Here is a 21,699-nt window from a genome sequence, read left to right on the forward strand (position 1 = left end):
ACAGTATACCGATGTTTTTAAACATAAAAACTTATACATCATTTTATACGTCACTAAAATCCATTGTCATTATAAATCTTTCACTACTTCTGGCACTGATTTTATATTAAATAAATATTTATATTACATAATAATTAATGCATTTATAACAAAATAAGCGATAACTAAATATTTTATAAATTTTATATTTTACCGGTACCGGTATATACAGTATGACGTTGCATATGCCTATGACCATTGATTTTTATATAAAAATTTATATGTAAATACAATACGATATACATGTATAATAACATAATAATTGAGTCTATTTTATTAGGGTTTATTATTAATGAAATTTTAATAAATATATATTAATCATTTCTAAATGATCTGGTAAGTAGAATTTTCATTAAAACATTTATTTTATTTTTTATTTTATTACATAATCAATTTTTATTAAAATATTATTATTAAAAATAATATAATTTAAAAAAATAATGAAGAAATCTATCATTTAGTTACAAAGTATAGAATTTCCAAAATTTTTATAAATATTTAAAGATTATGCCCTTAAATGATGTAATTGTAGTCAAATATTGCCATTTAAAACAACAAAAACTCCAAAAGAAATTATATGAATATATGACATAATAATACACAGAATTCTGATTCAATAGTGATGTAATGTCTGGCAATACATAACATTTAATGTAATTAGGGTTCAATCAAATTCCATCGTTTTATTTTCCAAAAGTTCCCTATTTTTCCTGCTCTCTGGGAATTCCAAAGGAATTTATTTCGTTATTCTACCACCTATTGAACCTTTAACATCAAATTTTTTCATAGTGTTTGAAAAACAAATATTATATTAAACTGTATTTTGAGTGGTACTTATAAAAAAGTATAAAATTTATTGAATTGAATTTTACTTTTAAATATTTCTATAAAATCTTATGCAAATTATTTAAGTTTTGGTACTATTTATTGTAATAATATAAAATATATTTTCCTTTCTAACGATTAAGGGAGTGAAAAAATATTTCTCATATTTTCCTTGAAAATTGGAGGGATTTTTAAGGGAACTTCCCTCTCTTGGAAATTTGCCCAAACTTTAAATGTAATACAGAGCTCATAATTTAGGGATTTTTCACAACACTTGAGAGAATCACTTTTAACACATAATTTGTCCTAATATTAGAGTAAATTCTCTAATATATTGATTTCTCTTACAATATATAGACATAGTTTTGGGCGGAAAACTTCAGATTTGAAGATCTGTTCAAATATTGTGCGATTATTACTGTAGCAAACAATTAGTTTTTATTAACATTGTTATTCAAATAGTTTAATAAAATTGTTATCTAATATAAGTTAAAAATAACAATTTTTTTAATAATTTGATTTAATTATTGGTTATAAATTATGAATTATCTGAAAAATATCGACAATTTTGATAACATAGCTCTAGTACTTTATCAAAAAGATGATCTTAGACTAGAGCAGTGGCCACTTGAAGATAGTTTGAAATCAAACGGTAAGAAATTTTTGTCCAATACTTGTTTAAACATTGAAAATATATTAATATATAAATTATTGAATCATTTATTCTTTGATTTTTCTATATATAACAGAATGCTTACTTCAGGCTCATAGGTATTATACAAAAGATTTATTTATTTTGAAAATTATTTTTAGACATAATATAAACTTTTGATTTTTGTTGAAATGTAAAAGTTGTGGTATTTGTGGCACTGATCTAACTCTATGGAAAAAAGGATTTGTCGCTGATTTTGTGGTAAAGAATCCATACGTTTTAGGTCACGAGCCGTCAGCCGTGGTTATAGCTGTTGGCAATGATGTGACTCATCTAAAACCCGGCGATAGAGTTGCAGTCGAGCCGGCGATTCCTTGTCTTGAGTGCGAGTTTTGTCGCAGCGGTCGATATAATTTGTGTCCCATTTCTAACCAACAATCGCATGGTTTACCACCAGCTGATGGATGTCTTCGAAGATATTATGTACACAGAGCTGACTTTTGCTATAAGTAAGATACTTAATATAATATTTACAAAATTATTATAATAGTTGTGTTAATTTAATAGTTCAAGACATATGAAATATATAGTATATATTTATACGTATTGCGTAAACTAAAATTATTTAAAAGCATTTTAATAATCATTAACAATCATTAATTAATTTAATCTGATTAAACCTATATTTTCATATATTGTACATTGATCATTTTTAGAAAGAATAAGTGAAATAAGCATATTTTTGATTCACAGACAGACAAATAATTTATGGTTAATAAATAAAAACTTAATGTAAATTTAGATGTTTTATTACTTCATTTAAATGATATTTTTTAATAAAAAATGCTGTATATATATAACATTATATATAACATTATACTTGCAATTGAATGAAATATAACAACTAAATAATAGTTTGGTATTGTGCCAAATAAAGTCACTTTAATTATTATTTGCATTTTCTTGTAATCAATTTTACTAAAACTCATTAAATATATATTTATTACATTATATAACATATTTATCTGACAGACTCCCCGAAAATGTGTCTCTAGAAGAAGGGGCTATTGTTGAAGCCTTGGCAGTTGTGGTGCACGCATGTCGTCGGGTAAATGTGGGTATCGGTCATAATGTAGTTGTATGCGGTGCCGGACCCGTCGGTATAATGAGCGCTCTGTGCGCCAAAGCATTTGGTGCTAATAAGGTGTTAATCACTGATATCGACAAAAGTCGTCTGGATTTGGCCAAAGAGTTGGGTATCGATGAAGTTATTCACATTGATATCAATAATTTTAATGACAAACAAGTGGCACAAACTATCAAAGAACAGATGTCTAGCGATGCTTTGGGAGCGGATGTCACCATTGAGTGCACGGGAGTGGAGTCATCGGGTATGACATTGTGTTTGTCTATTAATGAGATAATTTGCTATCAATTAATAATTGAATTTTGAATGAAAGTCTGTTTGGCTATATATGCGACTAAAAGTGGTGGTAAAGTAGGAATTGTAGGATTGGGTGGTAATCCCAGAATCCCTTTGAGTTGCGCTGCTATGAGGGAAGTGGATCTCATCGGTGTTTGTCGTATTAAAGACGAGTTAGTATTGATATGTAATTAAAATTATAATCTAATCTGTTAATCTGTTTTAAAAATCAATTGTTTAAATATATAAAGTTATCAATTGGCTATTAAGTTGATATCAAGTGGCAAATTGAATGTCAAACCATTAATTACACACAAGTTTCGTATCGAAGAGGCTATCGATGCGTTCAATTTGCTGAAGAGTGGACAACAAGGAGTGCTTAAAGTATTGATTCAATATTGATATATCAATTAATATCAATAATTTTAATTAATTTATTATTTATAAATTATTATGTCTTTTAATTAATTAATTTCATATAATATATAAAAGTATATAATAATAATAATTACTTAATCCAACTTTATTCTTATAACTATAACATAATTACTTGATGTAAAAGTTTGTATTATGTTATTGTGAAGTACAGTATTAAAATGTTAAATAATTGTCATCTAATTTATATTTAATTACATAATAATAAAATTAATGTTTAAAAATTGTATAATTATTTAGTAATAATAATTAAAAACTTTAAAAAACATATTTACATCATTTGTGTATTAGATTGACAAACACTTACGTTGTTTATGATTAGCGCTATATTTGAAGTGTTAATCAATTGAATGTATTATTGATTGAATTGATTGTTCGGTACTATAGTTGATGTCAACGACCAGTCAATGGCAGACAACAAGTGTTTATCACTCAGACTGACCACCGATTTGTTAAGACAATTGCTGATACCATGGATGGTACCAATCAATGACAACACCAATGATGACATTGTCGTCAATAAACACTATACCAATGATTGTGGTCAACGACAACCAGTCAAACGAAACAACAAAACAAATAACAAACGGTATGACTATTTGGTCTAATTTAATGACATTCACTAATCTATTATATCTTTAGTTTTGTCTCAGATTTTATCCAATTCGAGGCTCACAATGAAGACAGCGATGATTTCGATGACGAAGATATTTTGACACAAACAGAGATAATTGGCGAACAGACACAACAGTTTGTCGATGATATTGAAGTCACTGACAGTCAACCGATTGGACAACTGATTGATGGCATTGACAGTCGACAAACTAAAGATATGCAATCAGTATATATGCGGTCAGTTGTGGATCAATCGGTTGGCAACCGTTTTAAATATAAGCTTAAATACGACTTCGATCCCACTATTGATGTCTATTCTCAAGAACCAAATGAATCGGATCTCGAAGACTATCAATACGATAGCTTTTGTGTGCCAAATGATTGTGTCGTTTATGATAGTCATACATCGGATAAAGTGGACACCAGTTGTTCAACAATTGTAGTCGAAGAGTCACCAATTAGACCAAAAACACGAACAAAAAATAAACGATTCAAACGAATTATATTCAGTCCATAAGTATTTCTTTCGGTAATTGTTTAATATTTATAGACATTTTGTAATTGTATTACTATATCAATCTTTTTGTGTTATAATCTATTTATTTGTCATTTGTATACCATTTTTTTGTTGCTATTACCGATTATTGAATTATATATACCATTTAATTATAGATTAAATTGATTTTATAATGAAAAATCTATTAGTTATTGATATATGAGATATGTAACGATAATCAAATTGATTTATGACATAATAAACTTAATTCTACATATTTAAGGTATTTTTGGTTAATCATAATTATTTAATTTAGACAATATTTGAATAAATAAATTAATACAATATATAATGATTATATGACTAAATTGATGTGTAATCATGTATTTAAATGTATTTGAAGGCCACTATTGATTGAAAAATTAGTTGAAAATGTTCAACATTTTCATAACCACATCATATCATACACACTATACGTCCCGTAATATAGCAAACAATCATATGTTGTGAGTGTTATATAGGGTTTACTTTTTTGTCAAATAACTAAACATTATTATTTGAATTTAAAGGAAATAATATTGAATTTATAAATTTAGTTATAATTAAATTAATTTAAATAAAATATTGATTTAAATCAATTGAAATCAATGTCGGGTTCAGTGATAAGTAAAGCCATTCAACAGCTGCGGAGCCGTGAATTTCGGTCATATCTTTGCAGGTATTGTACCAAACAATTAATCACTTGATTTGATCACTTGTTTAATATGTTTATCGTTTCTTAAATGCATTGATTAATCATTGATTTATTTCTCAATTTTGATGATCCGATAGTACAGTAAGTGATATAATATATGTTATATTACTATTGAATTACTAATGATTTGTTTAATTGACAGCATTTTTGGGGTCCGGGTATGTCTGGTGTCTAATAAATTAATAACAAATTGCTTATAATTAGTATATTGTTGTTATATTTTATGCAAATCAGTGGCCAATTGGGGCATACCTTTGGCCGCATTGGCCGACATAAAGAAGGATCCGTCAATAATAAGCGGCAAAATGACAATCGGTTTGTCTTAAGTGTTACCTTTTAAATGGTCATCACTGACAGTATTTATCTCATSTTATGAACAGCTCTTTGTATTTATTCACTACTTTTCATGCGATTTGCAATTCGTGTCCAACCAAGAAATCTGTTGCTATTTTCGTGTCACTTCACCAATGAATGCGCTCAAGTAATTCAAGGCATACGTCTTGTCAATCATGAATATCTCGGCGACAAAAATAGTCAATGAATACTATGGATCTAACTTTAGTTTATTTTAAATCTAGTTTTTCTTAATTTATAATCAAATAATATTAAATCTCAGTTTTCTCTGAAAACATTTAGTACAAAATGTTTTGATTATAATTTAAAATTATTGAATAATGATATTCACTCTTTCTATGGTTTGAGTGATAACTGAATGATTACCTGTTATTTCATTTTGAAATTTAATTATATAAAAACTATTTATGAATCTAATTATTGTTTAAATTATTAAATTTCTTGTAGGAATAAATATATTTTTAATAATCTAACGTTCATTTAATAGAATATATATTAAAATAATTTATTTTAAAACTGCGTTAATTATTATTGTAATTTATAAACTATAGATTAAATCTAACTATAAATTATTGTATTTGTTATCCATTGATCTGATTGTGATTGAAAATTTAGTATTGAATCTACAATGACTTCAAAATAAGTCAATTCAACTATTTTTATCAAAAGTGTGTCATTAGATGTGATTGAATTAAAAACTTTGAGTCTAGTATTGCAATGAATTACCTCTACAAATAAGATCCGAAATCAAGATTAAGAAATTTAATGATAAACTAAAACAATTTGATTTTAACTCTCTATAGACTTATTTTTGTATTTTTAAATAATTTATGAATCAAAAATTATTGATAGAGATGCCAATAAAAATTTGATATAATGTATGGTATATTAGTAATAGATTGCATTTTTTTGTATAGAATTTACTAATTTTATCGAATTTATAGTATCATTATTATATAAATACTGTATATAATTATAAATATAACAAATTATAAAATTTTTTAATTAAATATTTAGATTAAATTTATGAAAATACCCATTATATACACTACCGTATTGTTTAAACAATCGTTGGTATAATAAGTTTACCGGTAATTAAATTTTTGTACATTTTATGCATATTTCATCAAATATAGAGTATGTTAATTAATTAATAAGTATTTTTATTTAAAAAAAAATATTTTATTACAAATTTGTTTTCTTCAAAGCTGATGTACAACTGTTAAACTGATTGATTGGTGAAATAAAGGTTTTTTATGTGGTTTAACACAATATATACTTATTTTTAAATATCATTTATCATTGAAATATATCTATAATTAATAAATCTTAATATAAACAAACTGAAAGATTACATTTTAATTGAAAACACATTACAAAACTATTGTCAAATACGTTAACATCTCTTATCAAATATTAAACATATTTTAATACAATATCTCTATTACCGTCTTATATAGAAATAATAAATTAGAGTATATTTTCCAATAAAACTACAAATTTGTTTTAATTATAAATTCTTTTAAATTAATTATTATAATCAAAATACAAGAAAACATTTTTGAATACATAAAACACAAATCAATTAATAAATCAAATCAAATGTAGGGCAATAATAAAAATCATTTAATGAATGTTTAATAATAATAATAACCCAAAAATCGTTTCCAATTAATCTGTGGCCAACACATCAGTATTAATACCGGTTATTGCGGCCATAATTAGAGCGGCGTTCGCGTCGCTCATTAGGACAGTCGGCGCTGATGTGTCCGACTTCGTTGCAATTGAAGCACGTCTTTGGTCTTTCTTTGCGCGGTTCAGTGCAATCGCGACTCAAGTGTGCATCAGAGCCACAGTTATAGCATGACTTTCCTCCTCCTCCGCCACCACTACTACCACCACCAGTGGATCTCTCTTTGCGCGGTTCAGTGCAGTCGCGGCTTAAATGGCCTTCAGAACCACAATTATAGCATTTTCGCGAACTAAAGCCACGTTCCTGATTGCATTCACGGCTTATGTGTCCACTGCGGCCACAATTATAGCAATTCTGATCGCGATTACGTCCACCAAATGACCGGAACCCGCCCTGCTTTTGTTGGCTGCCATTACGTGAGCGCCAATTTTGCGAGTCTTCGCCCGCATCCGATCCCGAGTCCTGACGTCTTGAGTCAGACTTTTTTAGATGAATTGCCGAAAAGGAATGGATTTAAAATTCATATCATTTGAGGTCATTTGAGATCAGATGAAGTCATATAAGACTTCAGATTTTTTAATGAGATATCATTAGAAAAATACGTCGACATTAGTATTGATTACTTTTATTGGACATACAGTTTAGGTCACTATTCACTTACCTTATCGATAGCCGTATCAGACATTGTTGTCGATGTAGTGTTTAGTCAAATGAGTCTTTCAATCAAACAATTACTGCGAAGATCACCGAAATGTCTTAAATATGTCTTACTTTGCCTTCAATTCAATGACACGTGGATTCAAAGCACTCATAGACTCACACTTCAAGTGTAATACAAATGAACGACTCATTCAATGCACACAACAGTAGAGACACTAAAGTATAGAACAGTCGACTCTATTCTCAATTTAATACAGCATTGAAACAGTCAGTCATTGCTCTAAAACTGTTAGACAAACTCTCATTGGCTCACAGTTTCATAACTCACACTCTATTGGCTGACACTATTGGCGCACATTTCACGGACATTCACTATATATTCATAAATAATGTATTTATTAATAATATTATCAATTGTTTATCAATTTTATAATCAATTCATCATTTTATTCAATTCATTACAACAATTACATCAATTGTATATCAAATTATAAAATATATATAAAACTAATTAATAATAGTATATAAAATAAATTTCAACAAATTTCAATACATTATTAATAAATAAATGAATAAATAAAATACTAATTATAAATATTACATAAATTTAAGTATTAATAATATATCATAATTATTATCTATGAATAGGATATTAAAATTAATTAAACTGTCCATCAATTTCAATGATTAGTCATTTGTTACGACAAAAATCATAATCAGCGAACAGACCATCTATTTGTTCCATTCAACTGATGAAGAGGTGATCGCTCGACATCGACATCAAGTTCACCACTAAATTTAATCTGTTGTGAACTACAAGACTGTTGAGAACTATTCGATGATTGAACCAATGTTTGAGATAAGTTTGTATCAATTGGTTGGCTATTATTGTCTGACATTTGAGGCGATATTTCAGTTGTTAATTCATTAATAGTCATCGGAGATAATTGTAAAGTATTGTCACCGGAATAGTTCTCATCATTCTTGTAATTGTCATCCAAATGTTTAGTCAAATCACTATTAGATTTCAATCTTTTGTTTGTATGTTCTATAACTTCTTGAGAGGACGAGTGGTAAATACATGGTATGTGGTGATGCTTTGCTGTCTTTATAATAACTAATTTCCGCTTAAAACTTGGTTTAAACACTTTCTTACAACAAAATGTTTCATTTGTTTGAATGGCAATTGATTTGACATCTTCTGGTGATTCGACATTCAATTGATTATTACGAAGTGGTTCTGTCAGTTGAGATGCGGTTAAATGAGCCAAAAGATGATCCAAATCATCATCGAAATCATCATTGAATGACATATTGATACTTGACTTTCATCTATAAAGTGATGACAATAAGTGTTAAATACAGATAATTGTGATATTAATTGTTAATCGCATTGTTAGCACAATATTTCAAACATTAATTCAATTCAATTAACATAATCTCTATTTGATTATCAATTTGTGTTAAATATTGTTACAGTATTTGTTTAATGTATTCAACTGTATATTAAATATTATAATTTAGAAATTAAAAAAACTATACGATTTTGAGCTCAGCTCATCAAAAAGTACCATAAGTTACAGTTTAATAAATACAACAATTTAGGCCCATTCAAAGTATACAAAAATATGACTTATTAGACAAATGAGTGGTCCATAAACAACGTGACGATATAGCAAACAATTGCAAGAGTTTTGTCGTGTTTTGCCATTTATTTGACAATTGATTGACAACTTTAACAACAATTAAGATATTAATTGACACAATCAGTGGACAAATAGACATCAAAGACATGGCAACCAATACAGCGGCCAATTCTACGGATCGTTCGTTGCGATCTGTTTTCGGTAATTATTAAAAGCATTGATTGATTTGTTTGTTTGATTTGATTGTTTGCGTCCAACAGTCGGTAACATTCCGTACGACGCGACAGAAGAGAAACTGAAAGACATTTTCTCAGAAGTCGGACCTGTCATTAGCTTTAAGTTGGTTTACGATAGAGAATCTGGAAAACCAAAAGGATATGGTTTTTGTGAATATAAAGATCAAGAAACAGCTCTGTCGGCGATGAGAAATCTCAATCAATACGAACTCAATGGTCGTAATCTTCGGGTCGATAATGCGACCAATGAACGACTCAAAGAAGAGATGCGTAACCTTCAGTTGTCATTAAGCGGTGCCGCTTTTGAAACCCCATACGGACCCGAAGTAGACCCCGATAAAGCTCCCGAAGCCATTAGCAAAGCTGTGGCCAGTCTTCCGCCCGAACAAATGTACGAATTGGCTAAACAGATGAAACAATGCATACAAACAAATCCATCTGAAGCAAGAAATATGTTAATACAGAATCCACAGTTGGCCTATGCTTTACTACAAGCACTGGTTGTCATGCGAGTGGTTGATCCACAAATGGCAATGTCTATACTTCATCGTCCAAATCCTAATCCACCACAAGTTCTTATGCCTCAACCGGGACCACAACAGCTTATTCCTCCACCACAACAACCAATGTTTGATTCATATCCACCACAGCAACGACCCGTTCCTTTGCCCCAACAAATGCCGCCACAACAACAACCTTTTGATAATCGAATGCATGATCCGAGACTTAGAGATGGAACACCTTTTGATCGTTTTGGTCCTCAAACTGGTCCAATGAACGCACCAATTCCTCCGCAAAACTTGGATCCAAGAACGCGACCAATTGATCCAAGAATTCAAGGGCAAATGACGTCACAGAATATTAGAGGTGGTGCCAACTCTGGTGCACCAATTGGTATGAATCGCGGCGCTGGTGGCCAACAGTTTGGTGGATCTAATATTCAATTACCTCCTAATTTTGGTTCAATGGCACAACCGGGCGCCACCATGACTGCCAGTCAGGAGCAAGAAAAGGCACAATTAATAATGCAAGTGTTGGCACTGTCTGACCAACAAATAGCTATGTTGCCCACTGAACAACGGGACAGCATTTTGCTACTCAAACAACAAATTCAAAGAGGAAGTACTTGAGTTATAACATGTCTTCAATTTAGATAAATATTTTGTCACATTATAACACTTTTCAAATAATTGTCAAATTTATTTAATTGTCATAATTGCCGTAATTTTAATAAACAAATGATTTTTCTCTATTCATTATTGTTTATCTATTACTCTATACTAAAAATTTAATATAATTTACAATTTAAACGTAATTAATTAAAGGTTTAATTGAATTACAGTAATAGATATAAATCATGTTCATAATTGATAAATTAATAAACCATATTAACCTAATTTTGATTTTAATTATATTATTAAAATCTATGTTTACTACTCAACTGTATACTATATACAGCAATCTGTTATAAATAATAATCATTTTTTTTGTACAGAAAATACATTTTTATATATTTCGATAATTTTAATTTTCTTAATTAAATATTTTTTAGAAATATATTTATTAGTAAAATCTATTTGTTTTAGTTCAATAAAATATAGTTTAGATAACTTAATACTTTTAAATCTTATAAAAATTAAAATTATATGATAATTTAAATTGAATAGTAAATAGTATTTAGAGAGAGATTCCCATAATCTTCACATAATTCCTATGAAATTACATTATTTGGATCATTATATGCTGTCAATTGTAAACTTCATTTGCATTGTTATTAAAGCGTTTCTATTTATAGAAGACTTTTCATGTAATCGATGCTTAAATTAATTAATTGAATTAAACTTTTCAATTATTCAAATTTACAAAATACTTTAGTTATTAAATTGCTTAATTGAAATATTTTTCAATTACTTAATTATTACATCCGTTTGTGATATTAACACATGTGATTACGATAATATTTTCTAATTATTTGACATTAACATATTTTTATGTCTATTTTTTATATAAAATTAGATTATTTAAACAAGTTGTATAATTAAAATTTTAATAAAAAATATATTCTTAAATTTACGATATTTTATAATTTAAAATTAATAATATATCTTATTTTAATAAATAAACATTAATTATAGTTACTGTATTATTGAATATAAAATATAAAATTAATAATTATATATTTAATAAAATCAAATATCTTAGACTGAAAAAATAATATATAACTTAAAAAATATAAATAAATTATTTAAATTACAATAAGTTTCAGTTGAACGCCAAAGGAAGCAATTGATCACAAAAACACATTACAAATCAATTAATTGAGAAAAATTGAGTTAAAATAAACAAATATAAAATAAATGATAAAATTATATTATAATCATTATTCTATTAATGATTTATAATCAATAATCAAATCAATAATCAGTAAATTTATTTTAAATTTGAATAAAACTAAATTAAAAATTTAAAAAATAATTAATATATAATTTAATACAAATAATAAACATATAAAATAAAATAATTTTTATCATTAATTTGTAAATTAAATTAATTAATATTAATACTTAAACATATTTTATCAATTTGGTTTATTTAATATATTTTAGTAGAAATATTTTTGTTAATTCATTAATTGTCTAAATACTGGTTTGTCTGAAATCAAAGCAAATCTCATATACAATGTTTGTTAATGTGTTTGCATTGATGTTATGTAAGAGATTAGTGAATGCCTTAAATGAATGGCTTTTAACGGATTAATTATTCATAAAAGTTGATAAATATTTGATGTAATTGTTGCTATAATACACTAAATACTCTTATATACTACAACATAATAACTTGTAATCAGCGAAACATAGCCGCACTGTCCACTGTCCACACGATTACATAAGGGTCAGTAGCTTTCGATGACTTACTTTTGAGTTTACTTTAAGCAATGAAAAGCTGGGATAACTACTATACTATACTACAGTACAGTTATAACACAAGTTTCAACGGTTAAGGAAATTAAATATTTAATAATAATATTTATACTTACAATACTAGTTTACGGTATATCTGATTAATTATTAAAAGTAAATTTAATAAAAAATTTATCTTTTAATATGAATGTCCATCAAATTGCATATTGAGATATCATTTAATGTTTTCAAAATGACAACTCAATCATATATGGGTGTCGTTTCTAAATGACTCTTATATTAAATCAAATCTCACGCAATTCAATGATTAACTACTTGTATATAAAAAGATAAAAATGTAAAACAAATTTTAACAGATTTTGATATAAAAATCTTATTGTCAAAATATATTTATAAAAGTAATGTTAATTTCAAAATATATACAAATATATCATCTAATATGACATGACTTGTCATCAAAGCTCTTAAAATAACTGCTCTATTGCTGAAAACCAATAGTAAAAAGCCGTAAAAGAAATCAATTATTTAAATGCAAAGCTATTTGACTTCAACCATAAAAATAAATTTTTATTATCTTTTTAAAAATGAAATTTTTCCAAATGTTTATATATTATATATTTGTGTGTGTGTTTGACAAGAAAATAGCTAACTATCAGGGTTTACATAATATTAACGTAAATTTAAATATATTGTACAAAATAATGTTGATGTTATTATAATATAATAGTTAAATGTTAAATTAAATAAGAAACTACACTCAAATATTTATTTTACTAGACTTACGTTATTATTAGTTTTATTATATGACTACTGAAAATAAAAAACTATTTTTACATTAAAACAAAATTGATTTAACTTAAAATATATTTTATTATTTTAATTATCTTTAAAAAACATTTTCAAATAGTAAATGGACATATAATTGAAAATGTTTTATAATATAGACAATGAATGTGTCAAACAATTTTCAAATACTATTCCTAAAAATACAAGCAATTATTTACTATAAATACTATAATAAACTTATGTAATGTTTGTATATTATATAAACACTATGAAAAAGTTAAATTTTAATATTTCTTGAATATTTTATAACTTTAATACAAAATAAATATTAACTTATGAAAAATTGTCACAAATATTAATTACAATAAAAACATTTTGGTTTTAAGTGTTTTAAGATTTAAAATATTAGTTAATTCAAATAATATTGTAATAAAATAAAATCTATACCGAAATTTTATTAAAAATAAATAAATAATTTAAAACATTTTCAATGATATTTTTGACTATTTTTATATAAATTTGTTAAATTCAAATTAAAATCTTTAATATACTGTAAATCACCTCTAGTTATGTTTGAAACAAATTTCATAGATTTCATTCCTTATATTTTAATAATATTGTTTATATTTATTTCATTTTCTGATAGACTTTTAATATAAAAATTATAATTATCTTAAATTAATTGCAAGTTTTGCTTACTTTGTTGGTCACAAACTAGCGGTAAATTTCTGGACAATTGTTTCGAGGAGATTGTTTATCGCTAGTTTGCGGATACAAAGTTGTGACCAAAAAAGTAAGAAAACCTCTATAATTATATTATTATTATTTTAAAAATTGAAACTTTAATCATTCAAGAAATATTTAAATTAAATTTAAACTTTTTCTATAGTGTCTATACATTATACAAAAATTTTAAATTACGGTATAATCCAAATTTTAAACTCTACTTAAATGATAAATCCATGGATTTTATTAGTATTGAAAATTTCAAACATTGAATTTTGTGATTTTTTGTGTATTATTATGTTTGTACTAATTCATCATTAATTTATTAATATCTGTTAATATTTACTGTATATTATAATATAATATTGTAATTTTGTAATATTATAATATTGTATTAATATGTAGTTATAATTTATAAAATATCGATAATATTTATGATACTGTATATCAAATCAAATAAAATCAATTGAATTATCATTTATTGGTTTTAAAAAACTAAATTAACACAAAAATGTATTTACAATTTAGGTGTACTATAATTAATAATAGTTATAATAATATTTAGTGTTTATTATCAATAAAACTTTACAATCATATATGAATAATATAATTATATAATTTAATTATAATAAATATAACCATCACAACAATTTTTGTTATTATAAACTATCATTAAAACCATCACTTTATCAATATTTTCATTATTATAACATTTTTTATTAAGAAAATCTTTAATTTAAACACTTTGCATATAATCTAAATGGCAGTAAAAGACTTTTATTTGTTGATAAACTAAATATAATTCTATTATATAATAATAATTATTAAGTTTCATAATATCGTAATAATTTAATTTGTTATATAATTGGTCAAAAAACAGCAATTTTTCATTGACAACACCATAGCATACAAAAATATAGCATTTTTGACAACTCAACCAATTTAACCACTTTTCAAAATATTACGTGTATGACAATGAAAGTATTCAACAATTGATTTTATCATAAATTATTTGTATGTAATTAAACAGCTATTTTTTAAGTGAGCATTTTTATTAGCCCTTTCCACTCTAATTACAATATAAGTGGATTGCTTTCATTTATAAATATATTTATATACTATATAACTGGAATCTGGATTAACATTTAGTGATCAAAATAGTTGTGTTTTTGTGTATTTTTATGATATATACATTAAGTGGTTAAAACTCTAAATCTATTTGTCATTTATTATGTTGAACTCAACGACAAAAAATATAATATATATATATATTAATAACAAATACAAATAAAATCTATTATTAATCATTACTAATAGAAAAAATAATGAATTATATATCAATTTAATGATGTACACTATTGAGGTGTATATAAATATTTATATTTTTACATATATTTTAGTTGTTTTTATATTGTAATTTGAGGAACTAAAACATTTGGTGTACTGCAAAACATTGTACTTTTTGTAATTATAATCAATTATGGATTATATCATTATAATATAATTACACTGTTATATAGTGTTTTGATGTTCAATAGAGTAAATTGATTTTGTTTTAATAATATTAGTTGATTTGATGAGTTGTTTGCGCTAAACATCTAATAATAATTTGTGTTAACAAATGATTTTTGATAGACTGCTTGTATACAACATATACAACAGCTCTATGTGTGCTCTAAAGATGACATACACGAAGATCACGCAAACTTTAGTTTCATTTTAGTATAGATTTTTGGTTTACTTTTTTAGTAAATTTAGTATACATTTGTCTGACTATATTTGATTCACAAACAAAAACAAGAAACCCATTATTGATTGATTGGTTGATTAATTTAATGTTAAGAGCATTAAACGTATTGGTTTTGGATGTTAAATAAAAAGATTGAAATGCCAACTGCGAGGATCAGATACCTATTGATTAGCTTAGAGTACGGATTTGAGTTAATTGGTTGAAACGAATTGACACTGGAGTTGACCTGAGAGTCATTAATACTATTTGAATCTTCGGGACAGTCGACAAAATCGTTGGGTCCAATCATAGGATCCGTTTTGAAGCTGAATCTGCCCTTAAAGCTAGCCTTTTCATCGAACAGCCATTTGAGAATACATGGCTGAGCCATCTCTTTAAGCTCACCGTGAAATGTGATGTCATGTCTTCTCTCAGACAAGAGGATCGGTTTAAAGACACTTTCACTGAGATCACGCAATTTCTTTAAATACAGATTCAGCGTAATTGGTCTCAAGACTTGTGAGAAAATCCCGCTTTCAATAGTATTAAACTTAATGTCAAAATAGATGTCTAACGTCTTGTTTGTAAAAGTCTTGAAATCAAATGAATGCTTTGGGATGTGTTTAACAGACTTATGAAGCTTAAGAATCCTAAGACTGACCAAATCAAAGAAAGCATTGTTTTTGATAGTATCGAGTGGTCCGTCCAATTCTAGTCGGTTAAGAAGTGGCTGACGAAAAGCAAAAGACGGAATTATGATAATATTGTGGTTAAATAACTCCAATTCCTCTAATTTTGGCAAATTATTCAGCGCATCAAAGAAGTCCTCTATATTTTTCGGACCACTAATTGATATCAAATCGATGTGCACTTTTGTTATCAGATGTTGAGTGCCATTAAAAGCATTGGGATCAATACGGATCAGTTTTGTGCAATTCTTGATATTAATTTTGTTAAACGTCAAGTCAGCAAACGAGTTGGCCTCCAGTCGTCTCACTTCATGGTTGTTATAAAGGAAAAAGTGGTCAAACCTTTTGCCTTCTTTAGCGTTTCCATCTAATAGGTTACTGATGTGTCCCATAACTGGCTTAATGTCTGGAAATCTGTTGCCGTCGAGTATAACATTGTCGTAGCCGTCGATTTGTAAACACCACGAATAATCTCTTGAGGGACACTTTGTTTGTGATAGTTGTACTTTAATGGCAAGTATTGCTATCAAAATGACTGTAGATTTGAAAAATGTTTGACCTAAAGGCAAAACAATACCATTAGCCTAAAGATTCACATTTTGTTATAACTATTGCAAACTTGGAGTCAATTAAGCGATAAATCAAATTAGATGTCATTTACACTCATTTGAATTCATATTTGAATTTTCATCGCATTTTCTGCTCCCATAACTACTTAATGCAATCGTTAATAAATAATAAAATCATAAATAAATATATAATTATATGAGTTTACGGAAAATTGCTAAAAAACATTATATCTTATATTACTTGAAGCTATTCTAATTTATATTATAAAGAGTTACTATTTTTATATATAAATTACAAAGTTATCAACTCTTAAAATACAAATACTAACAAAAATATATTTTTTAATAGTCTTTTATACAGATGTACAAAAATAAATTACATTTAAGTACATGTAAATACATATATTTTTTATACAGTATAAATAAATAATCAATACTATGTAGTTGTATAAATAATTGACTCAATTGAAAGCAATTTAAATGAAATATTTATTTTACATAAATTAAATACTAAAATTATTAGAATATTTTTTCTAACTATTTGATAAAATTATAATATGTTTTCAATAAGTAATTGTTTTTTTAGTAAACTAAACAAATAAAAGTCTTATACTATTAATATCGTAAATATACCGGTAGTTTAAATCGGATATACACTTATTTATCAGATATTTAGAGGCATATATTATATCAATAATTAAAACAATATAACATAAAGAGTGTAATACAAAATTCATGCTTATATTATATTATGTATAATAGTATGCTTTACTAACAATAAATGAAACCAAATAATTGAAATTTTATAAATAATAATAATTGTTTTGTAATTTCTAAATCTATTATGTATTACAACTTATAATTATAGACAAGAAATTGCTTATCTTTTTCTTATCAGTAAATAAAAGTTGACAAAAATGGCATAAATCGTATAACTACTACATAAATACAAATTTTAAATAATATAAATGTTTTTTTCATTTATAATTCTCATTTTATTATATTTTTATTAAATTAGGATAATCTGAGAAATTGTAAATTTATATCGAAAATCTAGTTAGTCCTCCCTTTCAAATTTGAAAACTTTGAAAATTATCGCTTAAAATATAATACAAGTTTATATCACATTCAAGACCATCAATTTTTTCAATTATTAATAATTTTAATTAAAAACTAATACCAAACGGCAATTAAGTGTATATTAATTTATAGATAATATTAGTACAGTATTTATAACAATACTATTTATTTAAATTTTTAAAATGTCGAATTTGTATTAAATTATGATTTATATTATATTAAGTTAAAATACTGTATTTTATAACAATTGTTTGCTAAGCAATAGTATAAGTAATTATAATTTTTACTAAAATACATGTATTTTGAATATTTAAAAGTATCTGAATTTATAATTTCTAATTCATATATTTATATACAACAATACATCAGTAAATAAATGATTAGCAAAAACACATGTAAATCAAGAATTTATAACAAATGAAAACTTATACTAATTTTAGTAAACAATTATATAAATATTTCCAACAAAACTTCTAAATATAATAATAATATAAAAGTTTATTATAAATAAAGTCCTAAAATTAATTTCCGTTCCAAATCTCTATACAAATAAAATCAATTAAAATTTTATATAATTATAAATTATATATATATTTATAATATAAATATATATATAATTTATAATTATATATCTAATACACTGTATATAGAAAGCATTTTAATGATCAGCAAATAGTCTTCCGGTGGATACCTGTGCTAATCGCATGTCATCCCTATTCACAACTCTCTATCATTTTTTTATTCATTCAATTCTCTACACAATAGTCGCCGGGTTTTCACTCTTTAAGTTCATACTATTTTTGGCCTACTTTTCCTCCCTTTCACTATGTTTTCAACAAACAAAATAGGATTTATTATTATTTAACTAAAATGAATGCTTAAAATTATTTTTTAATACATTTGTTTAATTAAATATCAAAATATAAATGAAACCGCAATATTTGTTGACTTAAAAGCCATTATATATTATACTATAAATAGATTATATTTAATAAATATTACTTATACTATAATAATATAAATAAATAGTTTTTTAAATAAAAACCTATAAAAACTGAAATTTAGTGATTAATTATAGAATATTGTAAAGCAATTGTGTTTAACAACAATAATAATTGTTATGTAATTGAATTTTGTTGAGTTTATCACAGAATTCAATATTTAAATAGTTATAAACGTTTCAAATGAAAAATAAATTATTTTTGTTTATAAATATTAAGAAAACAAGTGTTAATAATAATAATAATATAAATAATAATAAATATTATATTAATGAGAATACTTGCCGTCGAGTAATGACATTATGATAAAAGTGTTGTCTAAAAGGTATACTCTATTAGTGCGTCATTTTTACATACATTTCACACAATATAAGCCAAACTGTAGTTTTGAGTATTGAATTCAATGAATAGCAGTGAGAGTCACATCACATCTCAGCTGAGCATCTATTTTGTGTTGTGTTAGGTCTGAGCTCTAAATGTTATAATTCTCGACATTTTCCTTCATTGCGCACTCATGTCATCCCTGTCTCCCTCTCTCTCTCTCCCATCCATTGACTGACTCGAAGTGAATCAGACTTGTATTGATTGCGTAGATATTGAACTCAAGGACACAATACTTGCGTAGATCTCTGACTATAACCGGAACTGTTGACAGAAATATTGATTTTTTATCAGAATCTGTGGTTCTTAGCAGAGAAGCACTACAACTGATGTATAAAATATATATTATTTTAGATATATTTGTATTTATTGTACGATTTTTCAATAGTAATGTTTTGTGTGAAATATAATAAAAAACAAATATTAATACAAAATTTTATGTCTATTTTATTTGAAACTTGAAGGCAATGGGAACTCAATGTCTGTATGACTGTCCATACAATTCTGACCATTGAAGACAATTCATGCCATTTCTTGCAAATACTATACATAGCTTTGGTAAACACATGAGGTTTATGTGTATTATATAAGCGATAATTGGATTTTTATTTTGATAAATGCCTTTTCAAATAGATTTTACACAAATATAATCCCTTATATAGACTATGATATAGAGTACTAAACTGTATGTTTGTGAAGACCTAATTTACGCAATCATTTCTATGAGTTCAGGTGTTATTGATTTGTCTCTTATTTCAACAGACAGTTTGTTAAGTATTAACGAGGATTTGCCACCACTTATGTCACTACTGTATGAATGTATGGTTTCTTTCAAAAACATTCATTTAATGCTTAAACAAATGCAATACAAAAGTTAGACAATCGTTGTCTCATTTTTACAATTGTTTAATAGTTTTGCTCTCTTTTTAAATAACATTTACTTATCTTTTCAAATATTTCGATGCATTTGTGTTAAAGCAATGCAATTCTTGACGTGAATTCATAATAAGTATTCAGAAGTTAAATGCAATCAAATGTCAAATGAATCCAATTGTTTCATAGAATATATATTTAATACACGTTTATTTGATCGCAAAAATAGGTAAATCATTTTTTTGCTACATTTGCTATTAATATACTCTAAATTCACACAAAATCAATATATAGTATAAATATACTCTATATATATATAYACAGTATACACAGTGACTACTATTGCTATTGTTTAATAAAAGTGATTATTAATTAAACGATATCTTATGTGCTTTTATTCCTAACAAAACAATAATTTATTTGTCAAATAAATTCTGTATCTTTTGTAAAATTTAATAAAACATTTTTTATAGTATTATAATAAATCATTTTATGCTAATAAACAATTCAATTTATTTCAACAAATTTTTTTATTGAAAATCAATTCCGAAAGTCGATTTAAATAATACTCATTATTTATATATTATTAAATGGTTTGTTAGGTATTATGAAAGGAAAAAGAAAGGAAAGACAGACAAAACACTGAAAATAATATATTAATAGTAATATAGGAAATAATGATAAATTTATATTTAGTTTTGTAGTTATTATATTAATAATTATTAAGATTTGAGAATTTGTAATAAAAATATTCTGCATTTTAGTTTATAGTATTAAATACAGGATTATTATAGTTTTGAGATTAACTTATCAATAATTTTTAGTTCAAATGCTTATATAAGTTATATCACTGACACTAAATCATTGTCAAACATACTGTATATAAAGTAAAACCACAAACTGAACATAAAACACATTTTCAAATTTTATATTATATATAATAAGTAATGTGTAACTCATAGTTAGCGTTATATAAATCACAAGTTATTGGCTATGAAACAAAAAATCTAAATATAATTAAATAAAATATTTGATAAATTTATTTTTTGCTGTAATTGATATTTTGGTTCAACTAAAACGATAAATTTGATTTTAGAAAATAAATTGAGTTTAATG

The 21,699-nt window shown here is 25.6% G+C and overlaps 6 protein-coding genes across 6 annotated transcripts; 4 read left to right on the forward strand and 2 right to left on the reverse strand.

Annotated features, from left to right (window-relative positions):
- Nucleotides 1-1,404: 1,404 nt before the first annotated feature.
- Nucleotides 1,405-3,341, forward strand: LOC128963555 (sorbitol dehydrogenase-like). Its single transcript, XM_054310069.1, has 6 exons — nucleotides 1,405-1,516; nucleotides 1,614-1,635; nucleotides 1,717-2,025; nucleotides 2,549-2,907; nucleotides 2,977-3,112; nucleotides 3,191-3,341. The coding sequence occupies exons 1-6, from the start codon at nucleotides 1,405-1,407 to the stop codon at nucleotides 3,339-3,341; spliced, it is 1,089 nt and encodes a 362-aa protein (XP_054166044.1).
- Nucleotides 3,342-3,659: 318 nt separating this feature from the next.
- On the forward strand, nucleotides 3,660-4,604 carry LOC128963215 (uncharacterized). The gene is made up of 2 exons (XM_054309714.1): nucleotides 3,660-3,963; nucleotides 4,017-4,604. The coding sequence occupies exons 1-2, from the start codon at nucleotides 3,782-3,784 to the stop codon at nucleotides 4,504-4,506; spliced, it is 672 nt and encodes a 223-aa protein (XP_054165689.1). The 5' UTR covers nucleotides 3,660-3,781; the 3' UTR covers nucleotides 4,507-4,604.
- Nucleotides 4,605-5,001: 397 nt separating this feature from the next.
- Nucleotides 5,002-5,805, forward strand: LOC128963079 (mitochondrial pyruvate carrier 1-like). Its single transcript, XM_054309545.1, has 5 exons — nucleotides 5,002-5,203; nucleotides 5,317-5,320; nucleotides 5,382-5,397; nucleotides 5,474-5,554; nucleotides 5,620-5,805. Exons 1-5 carry the CDS (start codon nucleotides 5,133-5,135, stop codon nucleotides 5,778-5,780), a joined length of 333 nt encoding a protein of 110 aa, XP_054165520.1. The 5' UTR covers nucleotides 5,002-5,132; the 3' UTR covers nucleotides 5,781-5,805.
- A 1,362-nt stretch (nucleotides 5,806-7,167) lies between these two features.
- LOC128963083 (DNA-binding protein HEXBP-like) lies at nucleotides 7,168-8,223 on the reverse strand. The gene is made up of 2 exons (XM_054309550.1): nucleotides 7,948-8,223; nucleotides 7,168-7,766 (listed from the first exon to the last, which is right to left on the reverse strand). Exons 1-2 carry the CDS (start codon nucleotides 7,969-7,971, stop codon nucleotides 7,290-7,292), a joined length of 501 nt encoding a protein of 166 aa, XP_054165525.1. The 5' UTR covers nucleotides 7,972-8,223; the 3' UTR covers nucleotides 7,168-7,289.
- A 1,364-nt stretch (nucleotides 8,224-9,587) lies between these two features.
- On the forward strand, nucleotides 9,588-11,046 carry LOC128963082 (cleavage stimulation factor subunit 2-like). The gene is made up of 2 exons (XM_054309549.1): nucleotides 9,588-9,793; nucleotides 9,853-11,046. The coding sequence occupies exons 1-2, from the start codon at nucleotides 9,739-9,741 to the stop codon at nucleotides 10,956-10,958; spliced, it is 1,161 nt and encodes a 386-aa protein (XP_054165524.1). The 5' UTR covers nucleotides 9,588-9,738; the 3' UTR covers nucleotides 10,959-11,046.
- Nucleotides 11,047-15,836: 4,790 nt separating this feature from the next.
- LOC128963142 (uncharacterized) lies at nucleotides 15,837-19,861 on the reverse strand. The gene is made up of 2 exons (XM_054309629.1): nucleotides 19,615-19,861; nucleotides 15,837-17,238 (listed from the first exon to the last, which is right to left on the reverse strand). The coding sequence occupies exons 1-2, from the start codon at nucleotides 19,628-19,630 to the stop codon at nucleotides 16,109-16,111; spliced, it is 1,146 nt and encodes a 381-aa protein (XP_054165604.1). The 5' UTR covers nucleotides 19,631-19,861; the 3' UTR covers nucleotides 15,837-16,108.
- Nucleotides 19,862-21,699: the final 1,838 nt, after the last annotated feature.

The sequence above is a fragment of the Oppia nitens genome, unplaced genomic scaffold, assembly GCF_028296485.1.
Source record: "Oppia nitens isolate AA-2021 unplaced genomic scaffold, nextdenovo-longstitch-racon4-pilon3 scaffold7_pilon_pilon_pilon, whole genome shotgun sequence".
Lineage (NCBI taxonomy): Eukaryota > Metazoa > Arthropoda > Arachnida > Sarcoptiformes > Oppiidae > Oppia > Oppia nitens.